Genomic DNA, 20065 nt, shown 5'->3' on the forward strand with positions numbered 1-20065 from the left:
GAACAGAATGTGAGTAAACTATTTTATATACTTTTATGTGTCGTGTATTCTTTTTAAGAGGGAATAAAAGGGGAATTACCAGGAAACTTATTTGGCAAAAAAACGTTATCCGCTGTGTAAGTTTAAAAGGGGAATGTTACTCTGCTAAATTGTAGAACTTGTTAACACAAGTTGGGAAGGATATAATTAAACAATATATCCTCTCCTGCCTCCCTGAACATTCCCACACTGTTTTTACCTGGTGAAGTGCAGACTGAGAGTGGAAGTCAACCTAGAGTCGAGGCAAATGATCTCTCAGCACAAGTATTTCTGCTTGTGGAATGGAACATTCTCTGACTTTCCTCCTCATGCGCCCCTGACTAAATCTGTGCTAGAGGGTGGGGTGGGGAGAAGAGAGCGGGGAAGTCCCACTGTGCAAGTGGAAATACTTGCACTGACAGGACATGGTCATACCATACTGCCCTGACTGCTGTTGCAATTTGGTGCTCAGTAGCAATTTTCTGAGTCTGTTGCATAAATTTGTATGCAAGTTAGAAGTATGGGATAGTGCTTTATACTAAATCAAACCCCTGGTTCATGTGGCTCTGCATTGTCTACAGTGACTAGTACAGGATCTCTCTACATTCTCTTCTATATTCTCAGCTTTTGAACCACGGTTGAATTTTAGCACATGCACATTTCTGAAGTGCACCTTGGGAACATGGCATGTGTAGTCCAATGTCACCTTCCCATTCCTGGGCAGCTTGACATCATGTGTCACAAGCCATCATTCCCTCATTGGCCCACATACGTTTTGTTTACAAACAGATCGGCAGGGAGCCTCAGGCTGAAGGAAAGGGGGCAGACACAGTAATGGCGCCACTAATAAATCTGGGTTCTGATCTCAGACATATTGCAGTTTTGGTACATCAGAGTCAGGGATTCTTGCACATAAAAGACTTATGAGCAGGCTAGATGCATAGTACAGGCTTTGGCAGAATCTCTACTTTCACTTCCCCAGAGTGAACGTGTCAGGGAACTGCCATCAGAGGCACGGGAGAAGGAGAGGGTCTCTGATTCTGCAGGGGAAGGTCCAAGCGCTAGAGGGAGACTTAGCCGGGAAGAAGGGGAAGAGAATGAGCGTAACACCAGGGATCCAGGAGAGCAACGGGACAGGGAGGTGCAGGGGCTCCAGGACTCCTCGTTGGAAGTTAGTGAGGAGAGCCCAAGCACCCCGCTGCCCACGCCCACCCTGCGCAGGAGACTCCCGCGCAGTGAGAGGCGGAAACGATTGGGCGTCAAACAACTCTTATGTTGGCAACGCTTTAAGAAACGCCCACAGACAGATTCTACGAGTGACTAAGGGCAGCCACGCAAATATGGGCTGCGTAGTCCGGAGGGTTTAACCAGGCAATCCGATGCTCAAACGGAGCAGGATTACGCACGAGTAACTCCCAACCACTACAGAACGCCTTGATGTAAATCAGCAAAGTTTGCCATGTTTAGTCCCTCCATCCACCCCATCAGAACTGTGAGCATCTCATTATAGAACCTTCACTTGGTATTTCAGAATCTGACATTCAGCGACATACTATCTCACAGATTTTAAGTACCATTGCTTGAATGCCTAGTGGCCTACATCTTCTTTGGTTTTTTAAAACCATGTTTTTGGGGGGCACATCATTGCCTAGATAGCCTTATGCCCTTTATGTTTACATTTTTAAAGGCTTAACCCTTTAACCCAATGCTACTCCATGCCCCCCATTATTTGCTTGCATCTATTACATGCTTGCTTCTGAATAAATTCACTTAATGCCATGCTGTTCGTTTGTAAAGTCACAATGGCATATTAAGGAGTTTGAAATCTGAGTGCGCTTAATTGTGCCTCTTTAAATTGAAGTGTATTTTGAATAGTTGCTTGACATGGAAATGTTTCTGCTTGTGTTTTGCTGTTGTTAGTGTACCATAAAAAACACATCTGCCTATGAGACCAGGGGGATATTTAAAGAAACATTCTCCATGGAATTGCCTATAAACAAAATGGGGGAATGTACATGCATCATTCTCAAATACCCTTGATCTTGTTTGTAATCTTCCTCATGCTGGCTTTCCTACCAGTGTAACTCACAGAGTTCAACGGGGTTATTTATGTCTTTTTAAGTACAAGGGTTGGCGAGAGCATGTATTATATCAGATTCTAAACACATGCTTAAACATAGTGTTATTTTGTCCAATAATCTGTAAAGCCAAGCAAAGAGATATTAAGCAAAATAATAGATTATATGCTTGACTATAAATTGGATGCTTTTTATTTTATTTTACTAGAACGTATTCAGTCTGACAAACCATGATGCTTAGTATATAATAGTGGCATAATCATAGCTCGAGGCTGTCATTCCTCAATGTAATGGGATACTTATTCATCTAAGACAGGGACAGGTCTGTCCTTGGCTTTCATTTTACAAGATTACTTGTATTTCTGTCTCATTTGGCATCAGCGATAACATGTCAGAAAGCAGATTCCACCAATCTGGGGGTCTTTTATGGTTTAGAACTGTTTAGAATCTTCTCTGAGCCAACTATAATTTGGCATGAATACTGGGGGGAAAGGAGAATATTTAAAACAAAATAATTCTGAATAGAGTGCATAGTTTAAAGATGTATTAGTTAAGTGTGACCCTGAAGGAATTTTCTGCATATCAGTCCTATTGGTTCTTGTGTATCAACTGGAGCTGAGACGAATTTTCATAAGTTTTGATTTTTGTGTCGAGAATTGTACATTCACGTTCTCCTGTCAAACAGCAAAGTGCAGTGTGCAAAAGCAAAAGTGTTTCTGATCAGTTCCCCACTGATTTGAAACATATCCTTTTGAGAAAAGTGACATCCTTCTTTCCATATAGCAAGACTTGGGTAGAAAATAGATAGCGCTTTGAGCTGCACTTGAAAATATGTCCCCAACGGATATATGGTTTGATAATAATGAGAATAATGTGAAAGTAAAAAGGCTGTTAAAGCTCAACTATGATTTCAAATTTCAAGAGAAAATTTACATTTTTCAAATGGGCCTTAAAGAGAAGATCCACCTATTTTCTGCAGCTTTTGCTGGATCATATACATCGGACTGCAGTAATACAGCATTGTGAGTTGTTTACAGTATTTTTAGTTTATGCTGGTTCAGGAGCAGCCAGCATAGAAAGGTGATTTCTCTCTTACAGCAGGGTCACTGCTGCTTGCCAGGGTCACATCCTGAGCACATATATAGTGCAAGACAAACTCCATATTGCTGCTGCCAGAGCTCTGTGAAGGGTGAAACCATTGCCACATCTGCTGGTTTTGTTTTTTTAAATACTGGCTGCTCGGGTGCTAGCTACGAAATAAACTTATATATATATATCTTTGTTTCTTTTTAAATTTCCAGTCTGGTGATTTAAAACAAAACAAAACAGAAAAGTGAACAGAACACAGCTTCAGGTGGCATTACCAAGCTAGAATACAAAATGCTATGCACACTATTATTATTATTATTATTATTATTATTATTATTATTATTTGTAAGGGATCAATTTCAGCTCTGGATAACTTTTGCAATGTGTAACTCTTTGTGCATTTATTTTTTCTTTCCTTAAACGTCATGTCTGGAACTGGAAGAGGAGTGGAGCAGGAGAGCTGTGGCAGCAGTGCTTGAGAGATGGATTAGCTCTGGGTCCTATCCGTGAACAGGACTGGGAAAGCTTGGGGGCAACAGGGTCTGTTAGAAGGGGGGGCAGAAGGTAGATCAGGATCTGCTGACCAATCTTCCTGCTGCCTTGCCCCTTCTCCTCTCAGTCACTAGCAGTGATTCAAGGCATTGGGAAGCCAGGATCAGAAACGCACCCCATGGTATAATCCTTTTCTCTTGTGGCATCATCTGGACCCAAAGCACCTGGTTGCTATTTGGCATAGGAGGGGATTTGGCAGTGGAGGCAATGCCACTGTCGTCCTTGTACCAAATAGCTTTTAGGGCTAAATAAATACTTACACTGTATAGCACTTTCAGGTGTCCAAAATGCTTCACACACGTTGTCTAGTCATCTTTACAACAACCCTGTAAGGTAAGTCAGTATCATTATTTTCCATATCACAGTGGGAGGGGGACTGAAGATGGCCATTGGCCATCTTGTGAGTTCCTGGCAGAAGACAGGTTCAGGCCAGAGGCTTACTGGTTCATAGCTCAGTCTCTTTAACTATTATGCTTCAGGTTGCCGTATTAAACTAACCAAAGCAATCTTGGTTTTTTGTTTGTTTGTTTGTTTGTTTGTTTGTTTTGCTGTTGTCTGGACAAACTAGAAACTGGGCAGACTAGAAACTTTTGTTATTGTTGCTGAAAATGTAAATTCTCAGAACTTTATATTTTAAGAAGCTATGGTCAGCAACACAATGTGAAACCGATATTGTCCAAAATGTTCCAAAATTTATGAAGGCTCTGAGGACTTCCCCCCTTTCTTTCTCAAAAGAAATTGTGCTGCATGACACCTCAGCTATCTTCCAACCAAGAAAGAGCTTGCCTTTTCAATTTGCTAAAGATGGAATTACAAACCAGCAAAGACACTAAAACAAGCACAGCCTTTACAGAGATGGCTGGGCATTAAACATGATTTCCTGCTTATTGTATCATCCATGTGTTTTCTTGTGGATACAGTGCAATCTAATGCGGGGACAATCTTGTCTAGTATTGGCAACAGGATGCATTTATAATGAATTTCAGCTGAAGGCAGGGAAGCCTCATTATCATGGTGCAGAGCTGGCCAGCAAATTCTCTCTGAAAACAACCATGGAGCAAGATGATATTTGCAGGTGAATAATATGAATAGTTTTGAGAAACTATTCCCATCTTTAACGAAAATCTTAAAATGTGATGATCCTTAAAACTAGTTGTTCTCAGCATTTAGGCAGTGCTTTATAAAGTTCAAAATCCCTAAAGCAGCACTTCCAATATTATTGTTCATTTAGTTGCAGATAAGGGTCTAGGGTAGGGAGATAAGGGCTTGCATTATACTTGCCACAAAAGCACAGATGGTTGCCCCTCACTATGATGCCATTTCTGTTGGCAGGGAGTTTTGTCCCTCCACCCATCCCTTCACTTGAATTCTGTTTGATGGTCTTGGAAGTGGTAGGCGCTCCTTCAATTTTAACTGGACAACCACTGGTCAGGTATGTAGCAGTTGCAGCCTCCATTCCAGGTCCTGACTAGAGGCTGGAGCTGGAATTGGAGACCTTCCAGCTCTGGACATTCTACAACGTTGCAATATTCCTCAAACTCATGTCTCTGTTACACCAAAAGAAAGATTTACGTCTGTGTGAAGCGAAGAGCCTCCTTGAACACATTTCAAAAGCTTTTGTCATTTTACTTCATTGTCAAATATTCATAAAACACCTTGGAATCTTTTGATGTAACACAATGCACACATACATTTCTGGTGCAAGCTTCCCATGTTTCTTCACATCCTGGTTGATCAAAGGCATCAAATGATACTATGCTATCGAGAAATGGGCTTCTTTCTGGTCCAGAGAAAACCCTTATAGTATTTATTTGCCACTCTTTCAGGGCCTGGAGTGTTGTTATCAATGATCTTAGTTCCCTGTCTTGATACTTCTGTGCTCAAACTGGCACCCCCACCCCCCACAAATTCACAAAAGTATGAGATTTGCAGATGGAGGACGCCACCTCAAACAGCCCAATGTGGTCTGAGCTAAGTTGTGATGGAATGCTGACTATGATGAAATGGAAGAATGTGGAATGGGAGGGAGATGGGATGGGGTGGCTGGGATCCTGGTTAGGGACACTCCAAATGGCAATATCTTGTTGCAGGTGCCACTTGTTTTTATTCAGATACTCTCCTTTGGTAGCCACCTATAGGAGGCGTCACATACTCACTCAGAAATAGCATGCAGCAAGGTGAGAAGGATTGTGTCTACTGGCTCCACTGCTGTTAATGTGAAAAGAACTTACACAAATACATCTTGTGTGAGCATAGCCCTCTTTGCATACTAAGAGACTCTACTTTTTGCACTGTCTGCTTAAGGATATCCCAGTCTACTTATAAGTCCCACTACTAGCAGCCAGAACAAGGGGTCCTACTAGCACAATGAGTTTCCCTCTTTCCTTTCCCCCATCTCTGAAATTGTCTCAAGGGTGAGTTAAGCCCCAGAATGGGTGTTTGGGGGGAGGACAGAGGGGTCATTCTGGAAAGCTGAGAAGTTTGTGCTGATGAAACCATTGCCATAGCACTGTACTGAATTCCTCACTTTATACATGCACACACACCCCAACTTATGTGGGGATTATGTCCCGTCCCCCTGCACTTTTAAGCGAAATCACATAAAGAGGGGAGCACCCTCTAAACACCCTTTAACCTCCTTTTCTGCTGCATTCTCATCAATCCATACCAAAAATACTGCACCCCAAAATATCCACAACTAGCCCTGAAGCTCTGGGGGCAGCAGGAAGCTGATGGACATGCAGGAAAGTGGCAGCTGCTGCTGCTGCGCTACCCCGCACATCAGCTGTTAGGCAACAAGGCTGAGAAGCCTAAACAAAGTCCTGCTGCACCTTGGGTATCTTCAGGGCTTCCTCCACCCTCACTGACATCCTCTTCAGGCTCTGGGGAGGATGTCATCACAAGCCAAGCATACGGTATTCGCCCGCTTTCTTCTGCTATTTCTTGGTATGAACTGAATTATTTATTTCCCAGCACTGCATGTATACGCTGTTGTGCACAAGTCGATCCCGTGCAAGCAGGGGAAAGCCTGTATTACAGTTTTACTACTATGCAGTGTGAATTTAGTTTGGTTATTATTTCTGATGCTAATGCAGCTGCCCAGGATTTAATGGATCCAGTGCAGATCATGGTGAAAAACGATGCATCAAGATTGGCAATCAAAAATAAATTTGTAACATGCTACCCCACTTAGCATTTCACGGAAATAAGGCAGCCTTTTAGAAATAATGGAATTACCCTCAATTGCTCCAGCAACTTAGCTGCTGGAGAGAAACATCAGTAATAAGTGCATTTTCCTGAGCTTTACGTATTGCTGTGTTTATGGGGCTTTACATATCAAGTTAGTCAGGAGAAATTGAATAAAAGCATCTCAGGTCTGGGAAATGAGAGAAGATTATGAAAAGCAGGTTTAATACAGCATCGGTTTTCTGATGTTTATGGCACATTTCATCATGTTGCCGGGGACACCCAATTACACCGTTTGCCAAGTAATCTCAAGTGGAGTGTACTTTGAAGAGTATTAATGCTGATTCTTCCCCCATACCTTTCCCATTATGTACATATTTCTTCAGATGATCTTATCCTTACCTTGATGGAAATTATCCATATCTGTGGTTAATTCTAAGTTGTGAATTGCTCAGAGCAAATCTTCGTAACATCTCCCTGCAGCTTGTTGGGCTAGCTGTGATTTTGGCAAAATGCCGTGATTTTCCATACCAGCAAAGGTCAGTGTCAGTGCGTTGCTCCAGAGCCAACTGTTGCACCAATGATCAGTTGATCTTCACTATTAGACAAGGCACTTTAGGGCACAAATTCTTAGATCATCATCATCATCATCATTATACCTCTTCCAATGAAAAGTTCTCTATGTACAGCTTCTGTGAGCTTGATAGTTGGAACTGGATTTTTTCTGCATGGGATCAGCTTTTTGGAGAGAGATCAATGAGGGTTGCTTTTTGGGGTTTTTTGTTTTTTTATTCTTTCAGAAAAAGGAGCAGTATTTACACTTGCAAAAACTGAAGTTATTAATGGGATATTATAGGAACATTTAAAATAGTTCAATTCCCTAACAGACTAAATTTGCATTTTCAGGAAACTGAGGGTCAGACCTAGATATGCCATTACTCATGCTGCTACCCCTTCCATTGCTGGGTGGTGGTGGAAGTTTTCCAACTGAGGTCATGATAGAGACAAAGAGTTAAAGCCCTTTTGGCATGCCACATTTCCAGTTCAGCACCCTTCCCCTGTACCTGCCATTTCCTCCATAAAACCCCGAACATCATTCAGGCAACCTTAACAATGTAAATCGCCTAACACCTAGTTTGGTCCTGACTTGAGGAATTCCTTGGGTCAGAAAATACCATCCAGCTTCTTTTCTTTTGAGCCCTTGGAGACTCTCCTGATCTTTAATCAAAGAAAGCAAAAAATTATCCTGATGAACAACTTGCAAACCATTTCCCCTCACATTTTATTATTATTATCGGAATATGAAAACAGGCAATTTTACATAAAGTTAAGACAGACACAACTTGGGTACATGGCATCATGCTGTGGCCTGTTTCAAATGAATACAATCGTATTTCTTTTTAAACTATCAGAATAAATAAATACTATACATGTTTGCATTGCCAGATAGTGAATCCTACAGCACAAAACTGTTACATTACAGCTTAATTTCTTTATTTATCTTTACAGAAAATTATATGGTACATAGCTTTGATGTCCCCCCCCCCCTTTAAAATGCTTCGTTCCTTATTCAGATATGGCCAACATGCATATTTGTGGCTGGGAACTCATTGGTCAGTAAATGAAAAAACTTCACAAAGCAGATGCTAAAATCTTTCCACATCCCCACCCACCAAGACACATCTAAATTGGCTGTTCCTTCTCCTCATTAGCTATCAAGAGTTTCAAAAGCCAGAGAGGACAATTTAAATTCAATACTAGGTGCATAGTTTAGGAAATACATCTCCTTATTAAGTCAGGGCAGGTCTTTAGAAGGAATTTCACTCTCAACCTTTGTAGCTCAGGACGCTTGTTAACAATGCCCGTCCTTTTGTCCCATTATCCGCACTGAAAGCAGATAATTGTAGGCAAGTGAGAGAACAACTAGGGTTGTTGAGCTTTATTTTAGGAAGACCCCAATGTTGGTCAGCTTTTTTTTTTTTTAAGAAAAACACAAAGAATGTGATTATTTGATTGACTTGCCTAAGATCCAGGGCAAGTCAATTCAGAAATTCCCCCTGGACGTCAATTCCACCTTTGAAATCCCAGTAATGTCTGGGAAAGTCCAGATGTATGGCAGCCCTAAGCATCCTTCTATGCTTGTTTACTTCAAAGCAAGTCCCACTGTGTTCAACGTATGTTTAGGATTGCAGCCCCAGTCAGCCTTCACCAACCTGGTGACCTCCCCAAGTATTAGCTGGGACTGATGTGAGTTACAGTCCTAAACATCTAGAGGGAACCATGTTGGTGAAATCTGGTTTAAGCATTATACACAACTTCCTACTATTCCACTGGCTGATTTAGAAAACCCCAAGGGATCTCTAGTTCTCTTTTCTTTTGTTTGGTACCCAAATTAGTGTTTAGTGATTCTATCAATCAGCTTGAGTCATAATGAAATCTTTACTCCCAGGAAAGATAGCCGATAGCCGACAGCTGACTCGCTCTCCACAGAGAATGACTCTTCTTCAACTGCTGTTAGAAAAAGATGATCAATATTTTGCCAGGGAGGAAGCTTCCAGCCTTCCTTTCTCCCAAAGTTCTGTTTTGTGGGTGTGCACATAAGACCATTCAGTTATGTGATCCCTCCACCTGCAATGTGAAATCATATAGTACAAAAACTCTAATCTCATCTGCTGTTGGTATGGACAAATGCAGGCCTCAGCGTCATTAAATTTAATGAAATTTACAGTGCTGTGATCCTATGCATGTCTTCTCAGAAATAAGTCCTAATGAATTGTGGCAGCAGAGCTTTTCACCGCCCCATCAGAAAGGCCTCTGACCATAGATCCTTTAGAGAGGCAGCTCTGTAGAATCCTGTGGAGTCTCAGCCACCTTAAAGTTTCAGTCCTATACCCGCTTACCTGGGATTAGGCCCAATTGAAATTAATGGGAATTCTTCTGAGTAGACAAGTATAGCAGGGATCAGTCCCCAACCTTTTGGTGGCCAGGGACACTTTTGGCAATCTAAGAATCTGCTGATGGGCATAACACAAAATGACAACTTTAGCGGGGAGTGGGGGAGAGACACCTCGGGGGGGGGGGGAGACACCTGGCGAAGCTCAGAACTTCCCCTTCAAAAAGGCAGATTAAAGACCTACAGACTCACAAAACAAAACAAAACATTTTAAAAATGCAGGGCCACCTCAACAAGAAACTCACTCTCAGCAAAAAAGCAAAAATGCTTTTTCTTTTTTTAAAATGGGAGGAGTAGAAAGCGGTGGGCAGGCAAGGAGGATGTCTGAGAGCATGATGGTGCCCACAGCTGCCACACTGGGGACCCCAGATGTATAGATTGCACTGTAAATAATTTTGCAGTATTCTCTTGAAACACAATCTTTCTTTCTAAAGATCAATATCCTACAATTTTGTGCAAAATACAATAGGTAAATCATAAGCCTAGATTGTGTTTTCTTGTGATATGTTTTATGACACTTTCGAGTAGGAAATACCAGACAATATGGCATTCATAGCGGGTGGAACGGTAAACTCATTTTAGAACAATCTTGTGAGTTCATGCAGATTTTACAGAATAAATACTTCAAGGTCAAGGTGAAGGAATTTGAGACAATGCGAGGGAGAAGAATGAGCATATAAATAAATTCACATGTACATTCCTTTCTTGGTTTATAGCTAAACCAGCTGTAGAGTTTGGGCCTTTTTACAAGAAATTAGTATGTTCATTGCAATATTTATAAGGGGGGGTGCAGATAAGGAACTGTCCTCATGGAAATGTGCGATCACATCCACTTATTTACCCTCGAAAGGAATGAAACAGGAAAAAAACAATGCTTGTTTCATTTCCGAGACAAGTCATTCTCATCTTGGAATGTTAATAACTTTCTTTTTAAGTTATTTGACTGAATTGTGAACTTCCTATATGCACATATGAAACTCTCCCCTGCCCCCCCCCCCTAGAATGTGAATACTGTGGTGGAAATTGGATCAGACTACTATTGGGAGAAAGAGAGCCCTGAGAGGGAAACAGGACTACTTTTTCCATTTTACTCTAAACTCTAGAAACAAGCTGAAACACAATCTAGATCTGGAAAACAGAACCCGTGGCTCTCTAGATGCTGTTGGACTCCAAATCCCATCAGTCTCTGCCATCATGGCCAATGGTCATGGATGATGGAAACTGTAGTCCAGTAGCTTTCAGCAGCAAAACAGGATGCACTGCTCCTAGTCAACACTGACATCTCTGAAATTGAGTGAGAGTAGATTTTCAAGCTCCCTGCTAATTGCTTTTATTTATTTATTATTTTATTTATTACAGTTGTATACCACCCTCCATCCGTAAATTGTTAATTTAGGTTGCAAGCCTAAGCATACTTACAAAGGAGTAAGCCTCATTTAAAGCAATAAGACTGCACCGTTAATTACTTCTACTAAGCTTCTTAAGAAACATACTTTCGGGTATAAAAAAAACTTCTGCTTTTCTGTCCTCATTTGTTTAAATAAGGCTGCTATCTCAAAGTGTAAATAAGGTATGAGGTCTAAACTACAATATCTTGAAATAAGAGACGTGCTTTTTAAAATCAGGAGCACCCAGTAAGAGCAAAGCTTCCAGTTTTGGGAGACCAGACTCATAACATTACAGCCACAATCGATGCTTCACCCATCATGGAAGGCATTCCTATCTGTCTTCAGAACCCAGTAATAGTAATGAATGGCAGGGATAAGGTTTTGATTTTCCCAAACCAAGAGTGATGGTCTGTCTATGCACATAAGCACCTTTCCAATCAACTTTGTATAGAAATGTTAAGGTGTACAGATATGATCCTAGATGAGTTTCAGTTACTCTGTATAACGTATCCTCACTGTTCAGCCATTGGCACTAGAATAACTTTTTTAAAAATAAAAATATTATAATTAGGTTTAGCAAAGACCTTTCCACTGGAATTGTGTTGTGCATTGTTAGGGAGAAAAGTTAGTGCAAAAAGTCAGATTTGAAAGTTTTATTCAGTGATACAATATTCTTTGTGAAAGGCCTTTGTATGTATCATCAGCTTTTTAAAAAGTGAACTTGAAGTCTTTATTGATCTTTATATCTGGTGTGTGTGTGTGTGTGTGTGTGTGTGTGTGTGTGTGTGTGTGTGTGTATTATAAAAGCTATCAGTGTGCTGTTTAACTAGTTCTCTTAAGTACTATTTTTTAGGTGTAGAGAGATACTGACTGAAAAAGAAAAATGGTCAGGAGACAAATACACATGGTTACTGAAAGGAGCTGTCTGTGGTTCTTGGTTTTGTAGAACAGATAGCTGAATTCTAAAATTAACAGGCTGGAAGCTGATCAGTTGAAGGACATAGGAAGCTGCTTCCGTGCAAGTCAGACCATTGGTCTTTTTAGTTCCGTATTATCAGCCTTAGTGGATGGTGGGGGTGGGGTGGGGGTGGGGGTGGGGGTGGTACTTACTTGACCTGTGGTTGCTCACCTTGCTGCTCCACACCACAACAGAGGTGGTGGCAAAGTCAGTATGGTATAAATGCACTGCCTGATTGGTTCTGCCGGTACATTTGCAGGTGAGTGGCAGTGCCCCACACCACTCTCTGCTACTGATTGTCAACACTGACTGGCATTGGTTCTCCAGGATTTCAGACAGAGGTCTTTCCCAGTCTTAGCTGGAGATGCCATGGATGAAGCCTGGGACCATATGCATGCAAAGCTCTACCACTGAGCTACAGCCCTTCCCTAACAAGTTACTTTGACCCTGTCTACAGCTAGATCCTGACCTTATTCTGCGTAACTAAGCAGTTGGATTTTATATTTTTCAAAAATGCTGGGTTAACTACTGTATGTTTCTTCTTCCCAAACCTCCATAGCACCCAGCAGAGCCTTAGATGAATGACTGCTACCTTTTTCCACATTAAGAGTGTGAATGAAAAAATTCAACATAGCACTAAGAGTGCCCCCTTAGCATAAGCATTTCTGCTTGCCTGGTGGAACTATCTGCCTTTTCCTCCCGCTGCATGCTGCTCCAGGGGTTCTCCTGATGCCTTCGGGGCCAATTTGGGGGCTTGCAGTGGGGAGGGCAGAAGTCCTTGCATGGGCTTCTGCTGGCAGGGCCAGTAGGTTGAATCCAGCCCCATGGCTCCAACATCAGCCAATGTTTTGCACCCACCCACCCTTTTGTTTATCATCTAGCCTAACTTTGCATGCTACTTTGTGACATTTTGGTTGGCCTAGTAGATGTATTGCCCTAATGTGGGTTTTGGAATAAATCCCTCCAGTTAACATGTGCATCAGCTGCAGGCAACTGACTCATAAGACTGGATCTCACAATCCATGTTTTCCCTAGGAGTATCCACATGGCCCATGTAATTGACACAGGTTGAGCTTGAGGGACCTTGCCAGGTTTCTTTAGCCATGGATTGTGTTCTTGAATTGCCTGGAAGCAAGTATTCAGTCCCTTCACTTTCGGTTTGAGCTTTACATCAAATCCTTTCATAGTGCTTAGCTCTGGAGTATATGAACTGCCCCTGTGGTCATTTGCTGCAGGTAAACCAGATCATGGATATTAGTAATGCATTTTGATTAATTTCTTTTCTGCTTTTGAAGATCTCAGTCCTCCTCAAGTTTTTCATCTGAAGGCAGAAATAATTTGGCATGGGGATCATTTTTAATTACTTTGCTAAATCTCTCTTTAACCCTTCACTCTGTTTATCAAAGATTTGCAATGTGAAACAGATAAAGGAAAACAGTGGAAGATGGCACATTCACACATTTTAATTACTCTCCATTGTCCAAATTAGTATCAATGTTTACACGCAGGCACACTAAAATCTTGTAATGGCACAGTCAGTGTGTACAGTTCAGCAGGCAGAAAATGTCTCTTCATCCAAAAAATTCTAGTGTGTTCATGTCTCTCATTTCATCTGAAAAACTCATCTAGAAATTGGATACTGTCCTATTGGAAGTGCTTTAACCAGGGCAAAGTTGCAACCATCACCTGATATTAATAAAATGGGGCAATTTCAAAGAACTAGAGGGGAACATGGCATTGGGGGCTCAGAACAGCTTTCAGTTAAACCATACCTGGATCAGCTGGTTTTTGTATTATTATTATTATAATTATTATTATTATAGAGTTGATTCTATCTACTATCTAAGTATAAATGTAAAAGAAAAGGGAAGGGAGGTGCTTCACAATTCTGCATAAGGCAACACTGACGTTAACACACAAGTGAAGGAACATTTTCAACATCATATAAACTATGTACAGTATGAAGCTCCCCAGTCCCGCAAAGAAACAAAGCAATCACATTTATCGTAGCGCCATCTAAAGCATCTCTCTGAATATTACATAGTTTGACTCACAGTTCTGAAGACAAGTTCACATTTTTAAGACATCTTTCCTTCCTCTGGGTTGTTAGGATTATTTTTACAATGGGCCATGGAAACAGGCAGTAGCAACGTTTGACGTGGAAACCAGAGCTATAGGAGACTTGGGTCAACATTTCCCCCAGGACTGGTGGGAGCAACATGACGTGGGACAGAGCCAAGAGCTGTGCCGTGTGTTAAAGACAAACCCATTCAGTGGCAAAGGCATGGCGCGCTTCCCTAGGGTCATCTGTTGGTTGGGTTCTTGCCATTTCCCACCCCCCTGCCTGGCTCTCAGTTTGGTAACGTATCCAGGCCCAGAGAGGCAGCGTGTTGCTTTGCTCGCAGCCGAAGGTTCTCAATACTCGTCGTTTTACTGTTCAGGCTTGGAAGAGAGGACGAAGCCTGCAGGATAGGAGAGGACCACACCTGTTGGGCGTGGGAGAGCGACTGGTAATAAGACTGGCAGTGCAGGGAGCTTAGGGGTGCCATGTTGACATTCATGCCCAAATAAGGCATGGTGGAAGGGCTCCCCATTTCGAAGGAGGAGTAATGGACCAAGTTGTTTGTGGCTGCCATGTGCTGGCGGAACTGCTCTTGCAGGCGGAAGAGGCTGAGGGGCGAGGAGGAATAGGAGTGTGTCTGAGACATGCTGCTACTGGAAGATGGCGTGGCCGTGGCATTGATGGGGGAATCTGCATTGTTAAGCACAGCAGAAGAAAGTCAGTCAAAATTATCAGCAGCACAGAGTACAAACCTGAAAAGAATGGTTTCTCTTGATGTTCAAAAGGTGTTATATCCAGCTTGCTGCAACACAGGGCAACCTTGGAAGATACAGAATGGTGTGTGTGTGTGTGTGTGTGTGAGAGAGAGAGAGAGAGAGAGAGCAAGGAATGTGAGTGTTGGGAAAGAAGCACCAATCGCTTGCCTTGCCTTTCCCACCAAGAGTTGGAAAAGGACTCCTTTCCCCGATTTCCTACATATGCACATTTACACCCTGTTCAAATGGGGACATGAATGTCCAGGGACTGGCAAGCCAAGAGACTGGGATGAGAAGATCTGAAGAGAAATTGTAGGAAAGGAACATTTTGTTTGATCTTGGTCCTGGAACAAAGATAGGGACCCTGTGGCCCTCTACATGCTTTTGGACTACAACTCCCATCATCCTTGGTCATGCTGCCTGGAGATGATGAGGGTCCGAGTCCAACAACATCTGGAGGGGCACATGTTCCCCATCCCTGCCCTAGTATACGTGAAGGAGCGTCTTCACCCCCATCATTCTCCCTAGACACTGAGGTCCAGCTCCGAGGCCTTTTGGCAGTTCCCTCACTGTGAGATGTGAGGTTACAGGGAACCAGGCAGAGGGCCTTCTCAGTGGTGGCACCCGCCCTGTGGAATGCCCTCCCATCAAATATCAAGGAAATAAAAAACTATCTGACTTTTAGAAGACATTTGAAGGGAAGTTTATTCCATTTTTAATCTGTTGGCAGCCACCCAGAGTGGCTGGGAAAACCCAGCCAGATGGGCGGGGGTATTATTATTATTATTATTATTATTATTATTATTATTATTAATAATAATAATAATAATTACTAGACTTTCAGACTTTGGCTGGATCAACACAACCAGCAATTGGCTTATCACATGGCACCTGAGGGTAGCATGCCACCATGTAGCTAGGCTCCCTGCCATCACCACTCCCCTTCCTTAGATTACCATGTGGCAGCAGATAGATGGTAACACTAGGTTAATAATGCAGTCAACTTTGCACAGTGCATGCATTATGCAGTAAGCTTTTAAGTAGCAATTGTCTGATCTGCCTGGATTGAACATACTCGAGGATAAACGGCTTGTGTGATTTTTTTTTTAACCCTACCTATTCACTGCAAGCAGAAGCTGCCTATGAATCCCTAATGAATTGTATTCACCATGGGGGTGAAGTCTGCAGCTGAGCATGGTGTATCATATCATATATGTAGAAAAGATGGCTCAACACTGTAGACATGTATGTATTTATAAATAAGTGTCTGTATACCACTAAATAAATAAAAAAGATCTTCTCAAAGTGATGTACATAAAATCAACATGCAGTCAAAAGAGAGGAAAAAAACATAAAAAGCAAAGATCCAAAGAACACAACAATGTGTCACGGCAAGGTAAGCTTGTAGAAATAAATAAAGAAGTTTTAAGCTGGCACCTAAAGCTCAACACAGATTGTGCCTAATATGCAGAGGCAATAAACTCCACAGTCTGGGTGCTGGTATGCCAAGTGCCATTTTAGCAACACTTCTCTAGCATATTTTAATGTCTGGGCAGGAATGTATGGAGAAAGGCATTAGGTAGGGTGGTCCTAAGTTGTTTAGTGCTTTGTGCACTAAGAGCAACACCTTGAATTTGGCCAGGTGGCATATTGGCAGCCAATGTGATTGTAAAGCACTTTGGAGAAATAGTGCAAATGGTAAGCAGAAATATGCTTTGCCACAAAGTCCTTAATGTTATGTGTGAACTGGGTCAGTGTCATGATGACTACATCCAGCATCAGAGGCAATATGTTTCTAAACAGCAGTTGCTGGGGAACAGCAGTGAAAGTGGCCTGATGCACTCATGTCCTGCTTTGTGACTTCTCATTGGTATCTGGCTGGTTACTGGGGCAAACAAGATCCTGACTAGATACGCCTTTGGTTTGACCCAATAGGGCTCTTCATATGACCTTTTGTTTAAAATGTAGAACTGTGATTCACATATTTTGGATCAACCAAATCTTAACTTAATTCTTAAACAATCTTCCCTACAGGAGTTTCAGAAAATGTGTTGTGGAAAACATATGGAATAGTAACCATGTAAGGTCTTAGCCCAGGACTAGCTAACATGGGGCTCTGCAGGTTTGTTGGACTACAATTCCCATCATCCCTGGCCAACACCTGCAACAAATCTATGTTTTATTTTGTTTTTGTTTTAAAATTTTATTTTATGGTTTTGTACTGTTTTTATTTTGAATTACATATGGGGGCAGCATAATCTTTTCAATGCTTAGGTACCTGTGCACAGCCTGCCTTTTGTGACGTGTATGTTTTCTTTGTACATTAAGTGACTGGAATGAAAGTGCTAGCTTGATCCTTTAAAAGAGAGGGAGTCAACGTGGTGCCCTTCAAATGCTGTGAAGTACAGCTCCTATTATCCATGATCTTTGACCCTACTGGCTGGGGACTGATGGGAGATGTAGTTCACAGAAGCTAGAGAGTACCACATTGGCTACCCTTGCCTTGCTGAGATTATCTGGTGGACAAGAGAAAAGTCTTTGTTTCTGAACCCATCCTTAGACTCTGCTCACATCAAAACTCTTCCCACAAAGGAGAATGTTGCTTTCCTTCCTCACCTGCTTTTGGGCTTGCTCTCTTGCTGCTCAGTGCCTTGTTTTCAGCTCCAGGGCTCTTTTCTGCTTTGTTCTCCTCCAGCGAGATCTTGAATTCTTCCTCTCTGTCTGTCTGGTCCTCAGCTGCCGACTCGCTGGCCGACTGCTCCGAGAGAGTCAGGTTGAGCTCTGCATTGACTTCACTGGGCAGGCTCATGGATTTGTCTGCATCAGGAGTTGGAGTCTGTGTTTCTAGGACGGGAGTGTCTGCTTTGCCCTCACTGTGGTTGGCTTCAGAGTCCTTCTGCTTCTGCAGCTGCTCCTTTTGCAGACTGCGCTGCTTCTTTCGGAACTTGGCTCGCCTGTTTTTAAACCAAACCTTGGTTTGGAAGAGAAGGAGAGGGACCGGAAAATTGGTTTAAATTAGACCAGTGTAATCTAACAGTGTTATTTAGTCTGTATCCTCTCTCCATAGTATTTCCTGTTTTGTTCCCTACCTGACATTGCACTTGGTGGGCAATCTTTGTTCACCTGGGAGATCATATTTGCTATTCCAGGGACTGCCTTAGATAGCTTTGGTTTTTTCCTCCCTGTTTATAATTCTCAAACAGACCTTTTAATCCTTGCTGTGCTTTCTAATTCACAACTATATTTGTTAATTGTATTTTCTAACTGTACTTTCCTATGGGGGAGTGCACGTGCGCGCGCGTACACACACACACACTATAGTATCTTTTAATAAATCTTGGTTACTTGCTATGGTCTAACTTGGTTAAGCAGAGGCTCATGGAGCCATCTCTTCCTTCTCTTGAATCTCAGTGGTGTCTTTTAAGGTCTGGGAATCTACTGGCCCAGACTGGTTGGGCTTAAGTGTTGACAGTGCAATACTTTTCAGGGTTTAGATTCTGGTCATTAGACACAATCTTTATTTTTTTTAACGCTTTTTTAAAAAAAGATTTCTTGGTTTACAAAAGTATGTCTCTTTTTTCAAGTTAGATTTTCTACAGATCAGTTTCATTAGTGTTACATTAGGAAGAAAAGGGGGAAAGAGGTGGAGGGGGAGCCGTGGTGAGTAGGGTGTGTGTGTCAGGTGGCGATGTTTCTATTCTACTTAATATACGTGTGGGGTTTTGTGTCCGCGTCACTTGTGCAGGTTCTCTTTAGTATTCGCTTGTGGGTTTTTTGGTGGTGAGAGAGGTTGGGGTTGGCTAGGGTGTGGTTGGTTGGTTGTGATTGGCTGTGGTGAACTTTGTATTCATGTGTGAGTGGGGTGGGTGGGTGTTTTGGATCAGGTTAGCCATATTGATTAGTATGCTGTTGGTGAATTCTTGTTGTTGTCTTGTTGGGCTGTGTATATGATAAAGGGGAGCCATACCGGGGTGAAGTCAACTTCTTCCATTTGTCTACGTGTCAGTTTCAGTTTATTGGTTAGTTTTTCTAATACTTTTCTAATAGTTTCCCATACTATTTGCTACCATTGGTCCATGTGTCATTAGACAACATCTGAACCAACAAGAGCTGTTTCCTGGGGTTTGGGAGCCAGCCCTTGACATCTGGAGGATGCTTTGGAATACAATGTTCATCAGCATGGGTGTAGCCGGGGGGGAGCTGCCCCCCTAAACCAATAAAAATACATAGCAAACTGAGGTTCTGCCCCCTAACAAAAATCCTGGCTACACCCATGCAGCCTCAGTCCCAGCCAGCACAGTTGTTCTAGCTGGGCCTGATGGGAGCTGTGGTCCAAACCATTTGAAAGGCACCAGATTAGTGGAGGCTTTCAAGAACAATGAAAGCTATCATCTGAAAGAATGCTACATTAGAAAGAGCCAACTCTTCATGGTTCAGATATGGCCGACAATGAACCCTTGAACTGCTATGCTTTTTTAAATTTTATAGTTCACTAAAGTTTTCACCATTTTTGTTTTTACAAAGCAAAATAGGTTCACCTCCCAAGCACCCAGTGGGTTAACCACCACCAACCATCTGCCCACATTAATTGAGTAGGACATGTGACAATATAGTTTGGAAAATTGTCTGTTCTCCAAGCATTTGGAAGTGCAGTTGGTGTGGCCACACAGGTGATGCCAGGATTGAGAAGTAAAGCACCTTGGGTGGTTGTAAGCACAGAGCCTGAATGCACAGCCTCATGAAGAGGGTTGTGAAACCATGCCGTGGTAGCTGTGGATCTAAAAACTTTACAATGTCCTTTGAATGAATAGCTCTGCATATCACAAAAGCACACCGGGGAGAAAATATGCATGCACTGCCCATTATATATAAACAAGACATACCATTTTTATGTTGCAAAGGGAAGCAACATCTGGGCTGTGACTAAGGGTGAAGTCAGGTGAAATGCTTATATGTGCGGTAGAAATGGGTTTTGACACCCAGGCACACCATTCCAAGGCACTTAAAATTTCACATCTACCTTCAC

The 20065-nt window shown here is 42.2% G+C and overlaps 1 protein-coding gene across 1 annotated transcript in view; it reads right to left on the reverse strand.

Annotated features, from left to right (window-relative positions):
• Positions 1 to 11378: 11378 nt before the first annotated feature.
• Positions 11379 to 20065, reverse strand: part of DMBX1 (diencephalon/mesencephalon homeobox 1) — a 40259-nt gene continuing 31572 nt past the window's right edge. The window contains exons 4-5 of the mRNA XM_083509720.1: positions 17656 to 18010; positions 11379 to 14974 (exon numbers count right to left, since the gene is read on the reverse strand). Coding sequence (XP_083365846.1) covers positions 14574 to 14974; positions 17656 to 18010 — 756 coding nt within the window. The 3' untranslated portion in view covers positions 11379 to 14573. The remainder of the gene's footprint in view (positions 14975 to 17655; positions 18011 to 20065) is intronic.

This window comes from Podarcis liolepis, assembly GCF_965112155.1.
Source record: "Podarcis liolepis genome assembly, chromosome: 6".
Classification (NCBI taxonomy): Eukaryota; Metazoa; Chordata; class Lepidosauria; order Squamata; family Lacertidae; genus Podarcis; species Podarcis liolepis.